We start from the raw sequence: 11962 nt of genomic DNA, 5'->3' as shown, positions 1-11962 counted from the left end.
GAACTAATGAAACTCAATTTGAATTGGTACTTATCATGTATAAATAAATTTTTTTTTTGAATTTTTAGTAATTAATAATTGCATTGGTATGCTGTTGAGACACACAATCCAAATAAAATTGTAAAAGTGTCATGAAGGTTGGTTGAATTTTACTCTATTTTAATGATCATGTTGATTATATGTGCGCTTTACCTATAAACAATTGCATTGTTGTATCTTCTGGAGCTTTATTTTTATAGACTTAACTTGAATGTTTTAAAGCTAGAACTGACATGAGCACATTAACCATCCTGCCCCAGGAGGCAAATTTCATAATAGCTAAATCTCCAAGTTCTAAGTCTTTTTACTATGAAATCTTAAGTAAGTGACCAGGAAGACAGGGAAAGCCCTGAAACAGCAAACATATATGATTGGTAGTATTTAAAACATGAGCATTAAGAACCTTGGCTCTCAAATCTTCTTATTTATACCAAGTTAACTTGATTAACAATACTGGGGATTATGACATGTTCTAATTCTACACCTAATTACATACACATCTATGGGATTTATTTTTTATTTTTAATATCATTATTGGTTTATTTCAGTTTAATCTAAACTGTATATGTAATACTATGGCTCTATTTGGATTTTGAAGTATTATAGCTTATTACCAGAAGTATTTGCTATATAAAATGCAAAAACTGCATGTACTGCTCAAACTTATGCTTTAAATTTAATTTTTACTCTTCAGCTTGCTTTACTTTTGTAAATTAAAGGGTTTAGGGGTTTATCTAACAAACTAAGTCTTGAGTCTAAATATTCAGAGGATAAATGATTTTCACAGCAAGTAGGACTTCATTTCTGATTGTAGTTGCTGTTGGATTCATATGTTATTTGTACTGCTCATTTTGCATCTATGTTCATCAAATTTTCACTTGCTTTGAACTTCTCCAATCCCAAAACAAAGAGAGAAGGAATGAAAATTCCACTGACATGAGCACCAGCCTAAGCACCATCTTTACCAGTTACAACTCCAGCTTCCAATTCAATATAACAAATTCTGCCAACACAGATGGAATGATATCAAAATTTGATTGATCCAGATAGGCTTTTCAGTTTTTTATGATGGGTTTTGCTTGGTTTTGTATTTTGTATTATGCATAATTGGTTGTTGTGCATTTGGTTGGAGTCAGTGATACGCTATTGTTATGATGAATATTTGTGCATAGTACTTTCAAATGATCATCTAAACAACATTTACAAGCAATAAAATTTTAGTGTTTAAACAATTTACAACTATTAACGCATGATAGATAACATTATTCTAACAGTAAGACTCCAGCATTACTTCTTTTTTTTATTTTATTTTTTATTATAGATTAAAAGTTCTGGTTTTAAACATAATTGTCATTGAACTGTTCATGCTCTTTTCCCAGTTAATTGAAGTACTTTTATTAATTTATTGTCAATATTCCTTCCCAAATTCAGAGCCCAGATTCTATTTCCAGAATTCTCTTAAAATAGTAGTGTCTAAATACAATATAATTTTACCTTTTAGGGTAAAAACAACTTCAGAAAAAATAGCAATATTCATAAATAACAACAAATCCAATTTGGGAAGTCAAAATAGCCATAACTCACCCAAATATATCACATGATTTTTTTTTTCATGATTGGTCCTGCATGATGGGCACACTTCACATGTCAATTGTCAAATAATTGTACATTGTATGCATGACTATATTTGAGGAATACTATAATCTCAGCTGCTTACAAATATGATATTTAAGATGTATATGTTGTGGCCTATCTTAAACCTCAAATGAAATGGAATTGTATTGTGTTTTGGTTTAGGTTCTTTAAATTTGGGTTTAGATATGATTTAGGTCTGGGTATTTTGATTGGATTGGATTGGATTACATTGCATTTAGGTTTTGGCTTAGATTCAGTTTGAGTAAGAAATTTGGGTTAGAATTGTTTTTAATATCAGTTACCTGTGTTAGATTTGGTATTTCTTTTGGATATTTGGGTTAAATTTGTTTTGAGTATGTCTTGGCTCCAAAGAGAAATCTCTGGAGATCTACATGGATTGATTTAGTTCTGAAGAACATAGATTCATGTTACCAAAAAATAAAGCTCTGTTTGTCATTTCATTTATGCTGTTTTTAATTTTTTTGTTGAAATATATTCCCCTCTTTATATTTTCATTTCCCATGTTTCTTTTCTACCATTGTTGTCAAGTTTTTTCAGTATATATTTTTCTAAAATTAAAATTTTTCCTGGGTTATGATATAAAGGCCATGTTGTTCACATATCACAATGAGTAGGTCAATTTTATTATTAAATTGTATTTCGTTAGTATACACACACACTCTGTAATGTTAGAGATGAGTTTTGTCATATTTGATCAACGAGGCTAATAATGCAAACTTTGCATCTGAATTGGATTTCCATTTCTACTTTAGTATGTCAAATATTTGAGCTTCAAGTCTCAATATCTATTTATTTCAATTTTTTGTTTAATGATGTGCTCTGCCTGTTTGTTAAAAGAACTGAGTCAATAAATTTTTCAGAAATTGTTGTTTCCTTTATGGCATGAGATTAACAATATGAACTATTTGAACTACCCTTTATTCTTTTGTTATGGAATTGTTGTTTTAAATTTTAATGCATCTTAATTTGTGATAATATCTTGCTATCTTGGAGGGTTAGTCATGTTGTGCAAGTCCACTAGATTCACCATGTACATTCTCATTTTTGTAAGATTTCAACTTTTTTTAAAAAAAAAAATCTGAATTTTAAAAATCGTTCACTGGGTGAATTACTAAATACTCCTCAATGTCATTTTGTCTTTGTAAGTGCATCAAAAATCTAACAAAGAGGTACTTAAGAAGATTTTTGACATCGTGAGAAAGATAGAAAGAATTCAGGTAATTTCAAATGTAGTTAATCCAGGTGATTTAGGTTTCAGTAATATTTCAAACATGATTTACATATGATCTATAAAAGACTTTGTCTGGCCTTCCACTGCAACAAAATTCCAAACCAACATAATTTTTTGCTCCCAAAAACACCATCTAAAACAGGTATTTTGGTTGGATTGATTTTGAACTTATGGTCTTTCAAAAATGGCATTAAATATGATTAGTTTTGGGTATTTTGGTCGGATTGATTTTAAATCTTTGATTTTTATTTCTAGGTTAGATTTTGTTTTGATAAAGGTATTTGGTTAGAATTTGCTATCTTTAGGATATTTTTGTCACATTTGGTTTGCTTTTTTGTTTAGAGTATTTGGGTTAATGGGTTTTGGGTATTTTTCAATGATGTTTTTAAAATAGAGAAAAAGAAACACAATCATGCCTTTCTTTTCCTTTTTCTTAAGAGATGGGAATGGTGACAATCTTTAAGTTTGGAAGACTATTTGTTTCCTCGATGATGGTTACCAATTCCTGTAGATAACCATAAGTCCATAAGGCTCATTAAAAATCCTCTGGGCTTGAGTTTAATGGTAGAGTGAATTACGTCCATGGAAATAATAGTGATTTTAATGATTCAATGTGAGTGTGTGTATATATTTTATCCTTACTGTGTTTGTTTAATCCATATAATCATGTTAAAATTAGAGATATGCACATGTTTTGATCCTTGCCACTTTGAAATGTACATATATATTCTTGATTGCCATTTTGATTTATAGCTGATATTTCTGCTATAATTGTTAAAATTATGCTATAAACTTGATTTTATTGTGCTTTGCTAAGTTTGATGCTGAAATAAGCTTTATTCTAAATTACTGTATTATGGGTATATAGAAAAAGGCATATAAGAATATTTTGGGTTTAGGCTTACTGCTTATGTCCTTCGTATAATAGTATAATGAAATAATGTTTGTAGATATTGATTTAAAGGTGATTGCTTTTGCTTTCTCTTGAAAAAAAGTTTCAGTGCATATGGTGGTATCTTGAATCTACCTATTCAATTCTTATTTAGTTTCTTTTCTTTTTGTTGCATTCATTTCTTAAGTTGTATTGTAGCCATTGTAATTTGATATTGAGGTTAACATAGTTCTATGGTGCATAGGCTTATATAAAATGTGAGTACTTTTTTTTTCTCAATGGATTTTCTTGCCTCATATTTTAAGTTCATAAATTGATGTATTATGTGATTATACCATTTAGTTGAGTTATGATGCCAGCAATTTATTCTATTTGTATTCTATTATTGTATTTATGAACTAAATGAGTTATGATGCTAGCAATTTGCTGCTATGGAACTCATTTGACTAAAGCAAATAAAATTTGAGCTGACAATTTTTTCTTTTAATGTTTCCCTTTTTAGGTGTATCTCTTGAACCTGTTTGGTTTCCTGTTAATTGGAAATGTTCATAGTTTGCATAATACTACATTCATAAATCCAACATATCAGATGAGGCGCTTTAGAAAAATTGGAGTCATCACTGTAATGGATGGGCTAATTCATGAAATGTGCCCCCTTTAAATTTTTTTATTGATGTAAGTTGCGTAAGCTTTTTGTTGTAAAATTGGTAGTACCTTTAGCATTTTCCATATGTTCTTACGTTTCAATGCTTTGATTGGGGAGTTTTGTTTTGTGTGCTAATATTTTGGATGGGAATGATTATACATGGGGAATTATTATTGCAAAACTGGTAGAAGCACATGGTAGATTAATGTTAAGCTTTATTTTGAAGCAAGTAAAAAGAAGATGCGCTAAATAGGTTTGGTTTGAGGATAAGAAATATATATATATATATATATATATATTGCTAGAAGGGTAAAGATTGTTGAGGGATTGAGATAGTATCAAAAACTATAAGTGTGTTCCAAGATTAACTATCCTGTGCATCGCACGGGTTAGCGACTAGTTGTATTTATTAGGATTTAAGAAGGATCGATAATCACACAACTCATTCCTATAAATAATAATAATAATAATCACACAACTCATAGCAAAAAAACTAAATGAATGGTGAATTTAAATGGGCTAAGAGATGAATAAACAAGTGGTACTTCATGATTTGTAAAATTAAGTTGGATTTCATGATTTGTAATGCACACTTAAGACTAAAATTCACGAGAAGTAGGATTTTTCGTAGGTAAAATTACTTATATTTTCACCGAGTTAAAATCTTATTTTATTTAGGCTTATAAACCATAAAAGTCTTTGGCTTTATGGTCCAGGTCTTGTTTATGATGTTTAGACAGAGCAATCGAGGAAAAATAAAATTTAACCATGCAATATTAAGAACTACCAAGCACGCAAGATAGAAAATTAAACCTATGCACAGTACAAACAAACACTACAAAAAACATGCAGGTTATAGTTGCGTTTTTTTTAGCCGCGTTTTATAAGTACCCTATAGCTGTGTTTGTTATAAATGCAACTAAAATTATGAACCTATAGCCGTGTTTTATAAATCGTAGCTATAGGACAGTTCTGTAGCCATGTTTTTAGTGTCGTTTTATCAGGTAGGGCCTATGACTGCATTTGAAAAATACAGCTATAATTATATATTTCCACGCATCGCGTGGGTTTGCAACTAGTTATTAATAATACTGTAACAGCTAAAAAAGTCAATAATATCCACTTCTTTGGCTCTTCCTCTCCTCATTTAAGTGAATTACTTCTTCATACCTATTCAACTGCCACTTTTCTTTAAAAAAATCAAAAGACAATATATCCGAACTATCAAAACACCCTTATATTAATAATTTTAAAGTAGCTGAAAAATTATTAATATCCACATCAATTATTTTTACCTTCACATAGTAAAAGATTAAATGAAATGTTGGGAAATGGGATTTTTAAATTGGGCAACTTTATTTTGTTATGTAATTTATATTATTACCAGAGGACATATCCTTGGTAGCTATGTTGTTGTTGTTGTTTTTGTTTTTTGTTTTTTTTTTGTTTTTTTTTTTTTTTTTTTTTTTGTTCTAATGCAGTACTGTAACATTTCATTTTTTTTTTTTTTTGAGAATACTAAATATTTTTAACACAAACACACACTGGGAGAAGGGAAAAGGTTTTAAAGAAATTTACAGTTGTGTATATCCAAATGGACTTAACTTTTGAATATACAGCACAAACTTTAAACTTCTTTAACACACACACTGTAACGTTTCATGATAACACTTTATGTGGAATTTTTTATTTATTTATTTGAATTTAAGTGCATCAACAACTGTGTAAATTTTTAGTAGTAATTCATAGAATAATTGATGCTGTATGTTCATGCTTTGATTGTGTAAATTTCAAGTAGTATTACGGATTTGGGTTGTAACTTATAAGTTGTTTAGGAACTCTATACAATCTTATTCTTTAGATGATTAAAAACATATACTGTTACCATCAATTTATTTTTCTCCTCTCTCTCTCTCTCTCTCTCTCTTATATTCTAGTCTGCTTCAGGTGCTCTGAGGTGCTTCAGGTGTTCAAGATTAATTGATTTCTCATCTAAATTGACACCTGAGCTTGATCAAAATTTATCTGTTTAAGAGCACCAAAGTTGATGCTACTTAAAGGCACTTCCTCTGACACATTTCTGTGATATTTTCCTTCTTTTTAACCAGTTCTGGCAAGCATGTCTGAAAAAGAGAAAGAAGGAAAGAATTATTAGGAAAAGTTTCAATGTTAGACCATTATTTGATGTTTTCCAGGAAATTCAAAATTGAAAATCGTACAGAAGCAAGATGATACATGCAATTACTATTCACATATAATAATAATAATAATTCATACAAGGGAAAACCACTAAAACTTGATTTCAAATAATACCTTCTTAAACTTCCACACTAACCAAGCAAGGGGGGTGGGTGGGGTGGGGAAGGGAAAGAGAGAGAGAGAGAGGCATCTAAAATTTAGCAATATGGACCATCTTGTCAAATTAAGTGCAAATTTAAAAAATGATTGACCCAAATTTTGAATAACATTGAAATCCCAAAAACCAAAAATTTTTTTTCTCATAATTTTCCATCATCCAAAAATGAGAAAAGAGCCGAGTAATATACTTCTATTATCTAAAAGAGATGAAAAAAAAGGAATGCAGAATTTTGTGGAGATCTCAATTTCTTTATTAAAAAAAAAAAAAAATGAAATACATGAGACTCCCCCAATTTACAAAACCATGCAAATCTTAGTTCAAGAAAACAATATATAAACCATATCAGATTCATCGCCATAAAATCATAAAATTATCAAATAGTCTTTCACGCTACAAATTCTTAGATTGAGCTTATTTAACTGAATACTTGTTTATGCCTTTTCAATTGCCACTTTCCTTAAAAAATTAAAAGATAATATATATGAACTATCAAAAGTCTCTTATACTTTAATTATTAATAATATTGAAACAACGAAAAAGTCAATAATATCCACTTCTTTGGCTCTTCCTCTCCTCATTTAAGTGAATTACTTCTTCTTACCTATTCAATTGCCTCTTTCCATAAAAAAAAAAAAAAAAAAAAAAAAAAAGTATATTCAAACTTTCAAAACTCCTATATAAATAAATTATTAATAATTTTAAAGTAGCTGAAAAATTATTAATATCCACATTCTTCACATAGTAAAAGATGAAATGAAATGTTGGGAAATGAGAATTTTAAATTGGGCAACTTTATTTTGTTATGTAACTTATATAATTACCGGAGGACATATCCTTGGTAGCCATTTTTTTTTTTTTTTTGTTGAATTTAAGTGCATCAATAACTATGTAAATTTTAAGTAGTAATTCAAAGAATAATTGATGTTGTATGCTCATGCTTTGATTGTGTAAATTTCAAGCAATATTGTGGATTTGGGTTGTAACTTATAAGTTGTTTAGGAATTCTATACAATCAACTTCTTTAGATGATTAAAATTATATACTATTACCATCAATTTATTTGTCTTCTCTCTCTCTCTCTCTCTCTCTCTCTCTCTCTCTCTGTTAAATATTATATATGTATTTAAAAAAAAATAAGAAATGAGAGAAAATATATATGTAAATAATGTGAAAGAGAGGGAGAAAGGTTGGAGAAATTGTCACAATAAGTTGGAAAATTAATAATAAGATGAAAATGACAAATTTATAGAGATGAGAACAAAAAGAGTCAAAATAAATGAAGATAAAGGGACAGAGGAAGATTGATATTAAGATAAAGAGTAATGGGAAGATGAAAAGATGAAAGGGAGGGAGAAATGTTTGAGAAATTGTAACAATAATTTGGAAAATTGATAATAAGATAGAAAGTTAAAAGAAATGACATTTTTTATTTTTAAATAATGAAGTTTTTAATTCACCTTAAATGAGTAAATTATAGAAAAAAATTATAAAGGTTTTAGATATATATATATATATATATAGATTTCCCTCAAATTTATGAGTAAGTTGGGATAGGAACAAAAAAATATAATTATTTAGAACTCATTAGCACGTTTCTTAATTGGGCTGCCCCTCTAACATTGTTGATCGATTGAATGAAATCATTGGATGATCTAAACCCTTGATTTGATTATATTTTCTCACCTTATTGTTGTCTCTAGCATATGCAAATATATCAACCGAGAAGTAAGATCATCCTCACAATAAAGAGTCAAAGAGAGATAAGCCAACTCACAAGTCTAATTTTTTATTGGATATGATATCTTCCTTCCTCCATATATAGGAGCCTTCATGGGCGAGCATTACATGCAACTCAATTACAAGCAATGGCCAAAACACTCAGTTCTCTCCTTTATATCTATCTCACTTTCGCTTTCTGTGTCATCTACACTGATGCCGCGACCCCTAGTAACTTCACCTATGTATGTGATCCTGCCAGGTATGCCCAACTTGGATTGGATATCAAATCACTCCCCTTTTGTGACAAGAATCTTTCCTACCAAGTCCGAGCAAGAGATTTGGTGAGACAAATGACATTGTACGAGAAGGTACGACAACTAGGAAATCGTGCTTACGGAGTCCCAAGATTAGGGATACCTGAATACCAGTGGTGGTCTGAGGCACTCCATGGTTTGTCCAATGCTGGTCCAGGTACCTTTTTTGATAATTCAGTTCCACATGCAACCAGCTATCCCACGCCAATTCTCACAACGGCTTCATTCAACGAGTCATTGTGGAACACAATTGGGAAGGTATAGGAGCATTTTGTTGAAAAATAAAAATATAAATACACTGTTTAAGTTTTTCAGAACTTAAAAAGGTTTAAAGTAATCATTTTTAATCAATATTCATATGTATATAATAGTTTAAAGTGATATTTTTTTTCTTTCCTTTTTTTTTGTGTGCTCTAATTCTTAGGATTTTCTCTAAACTTAAGAATTTTTAAAAAATAGTAAATTATTCTTTCAAACAGTTTGTATTTTTAAATTTAAAATTATTTGTAGTATAGATGAGCTAAAATTTGTTACACAATGTAGGCTGTTTCCACAGAAGCACGAGCATTATACAATTTAGGGCATGCTGGATTAACATTTTGGAGTCCAACCATTAACGTAGCAAGGGATCCAAGATGGGGAAGAATCATTGAGACACCTGGTGAAGATCCATTCGTAGTTGGCACCTATGCTGTGAATTACGTGAGAGGCTTGCAGGATGTTGAGGGAACTGAGAGTAATAAATATAAGGATTTAAACTCAAGACCACTTAAAGTTTCTGCATGTTGCAAGCACTTTACTGCCTATGATCTTGACAATTGGAAAGGAATTGAGCGCTATAGTTTTGATGCTAGGGTAACTACTATATGAAAATCATAATTCTAAAGTTGATATACCACTATGATTCAAAAAAAAAAAAAAAATACTAAAGCAAAGTTTTTATTTTATTTTATTATTATTTGAAGGTGACGGAACAAGATTTGGTTGAGACATTTAACCGGCCCTTCCAAATGTGTGTTCAAAATGGTGATGTCAGTAGTGTCATGTGCTCTTTTAACCGTGTTAATGGCATACCTGCTTGTGCTGATCACAAACTCTTAAAGGAAACCGTTAGACAAGATTGGGATCTTCATGGGTACAATCTATCTAAATTCTAATCTCAATATTAAAGTACTAAAATTTAATTCGGATACTATTTTTGTAAGGCTAACATTACAATCGTTGCCAGATATATAGTTGCAGATTGTGATTCTGTTGAAGTAATGATTAAGGACCAAAAATGGCTAAACGTTGACAATGAAACTGCAGTTTCATACACACTACAAGCAGGTTATTAATAATGTTCCTTACCTATTCTTTTATTCGATTTCCTCGTTTGATTTTTTGTTCACAGATGTTTAATTTCTACCTGGTTTAGGTTTGGATTTGGATTGTGGAGTTTACTACACCGACAATGTTGAAAGTGCTGTGAAACATGGGAAGGTTGGGGAGGGAGATGTAGACCAGTCACTGCAATACCTCTATGTTGTGCTTATGAGGCTAGGAATATTTGATGGACAGCCTCAATACAATTCTCTCGGTATAAATGATGTGTGCACTAGCGCCCACATCGAATTAGCAGGAGAAGCAGCGAGGGAGGGAATTGTTCTTTTGAAGAATGACAATGGAGTTTTGCCATTGGCAACTAAAAGGAACGAAACCCTAGCAGTGGTTGGACCACATGCTAATGCTTCCGTTGCCATGATTGGAAACTATGCATTTAACCCATGGGACAAAGGTTCTCCATGTCGATACAGTACTCCACTTAATGGCTTCTCCAGTTATGGAAGTGTGAACTATGCAGTAGGATGCTCCGATGTTAAATGTGCTAATGGGAACTTGATAGGCGCAGCCGTGGAAGCCGCCAAAACTGCTGATGCCACCATAATTGTTGCGGGGATAGATTTATCAATTGAGGCAGAGACCAGAGACAGGTTGGACATCCTCCTTCCTGGAAATCAAACTGATCTTATCAACCAAGTTGCTGATGTTGCGAAAGGCCCAGTAGTTCTTGTAATCATGTCGGCTGGAGGTGTTGATATCTCCTTTGCTAAGAGTAACCCGAAAATCCATGCCATCTTGTGGGCTGGATATCCTGGAGCAGAAGGTGGTCAAGCCATTGCTGATGTTGTTTTTGGAAAATACAATCCAGGTAACATCTAATTTGATTCCTTACACCAATGCAAATCTTTTATCTCTAAGATTTTGCATCATTATTTACACCTTATTTTCTATGTTTTACAGGAGGAAGATTACCTCTTACTTGGTATCAAGCTGATTATGTTGACAAGATACCCCTAACATCCTTGCAATTAAGGCCAGACAATAGCAAAGGCTACCCAGGTCGAACATATAAATTCTACGATGGCCCTACTGTCTTCCCTTATGGTTATGGCCTCAGCTACACAAAATTCAACTATACACTAAAAGCCGCGCCATCAAAACTGCCGACAAAATTAAGTAAATTTCAACACTGCCGTGACCTACCATATAAAAATGGAACCATCAAGCCTAGCTGCCCAGCAATTTTAATAGATGACTTGAGATGTCATGAAAAATTCACATTTGACATTGAAGTAAAAAATGTGGGTAACAGAGATGGAGATGAAGTTGTGTTGATTTACTCACAGCCCCCACTTGGTATTCTTGGAACTCATATTAAGCAGTTGATTAAGTTCCAAAGGGTTTCTGTTGCAGCTAGGACGAGTAAGCTGGTTCATTTTGCCATTAATATTTGCCAGGGCTTGGGCATTGTAGACTCCAATGGTAATGCTGTCTTGCCATCTGGTTCCCACACAATCATCGTCGGTGATCATCAAATTGTACATCCAATTCAGTTAACATATAATTAGAGGTGTGCGGAATGAGACTTTTAATTGAATAAAGATTGTTGTAAAGTCAATTTTGTTCAAGACTTTCATATATTGAGTAAGATTGTTTTAAACTTTTAACACAACTTCTTTCCCTTCATTACTCCTTGTGGTTTGGGTTTTACTAATGCGTGTTGACTCTATGCATTTGCGGCTTTTGTGCAAATAATGTGAATGATTTGTAAATAGAAAAGAAA

At 31.5% G+C, this 11962-nt stretch overlaps 1 protein-coding gene across 1 annotated transcript; it reads left to right on the top strand.

The window, feature by feature from the left end:
• Nucleotides 1-8775: 8775 nt before the first annotated feature.
• LOC126729018 (beta-xylosidase/alpha-L-arabinofuranosidase 2-like) lies at nt 8776-11747 on the top strand. The gene is made up of 6 exons (XM_050434780.1): nt 8776-9114; nt 9400-9711; nt 9822-9991; nt 10085-10185; nt 10274-11047; nt 11140-11747. Exons 1-6 carry the CDS (start codon nt 8893-8895, stop codon nt 11745-11747), a joined length of 2187 nt encoding a protein of 728 aa, XP_050290737.1. The 5' UTR covers nt 8776-8892.
• The last annotated feature ends 215 nt before the right edge of the window (nt 11748-11962 follow it).

The sequence above is a fragment of the Quercus robur genome, chromosome 5 (assembly GCF_932294415.1).
Source record: "Quercus robur chromosome 5, dhQueRobu3.1, whole genome shotgun sequence".
In the NCBI taxonomy this organism is placed as follows: domain Eukaryota; kingdom Viridiplantae; phylum Streptophyta; class Magnoliopsida; order Fagales; family Fagaceae; genus Quercus; species Quercus robur.
This window is presented reverse-complemented; position numbering and strand designations above follow the sequence as displayed.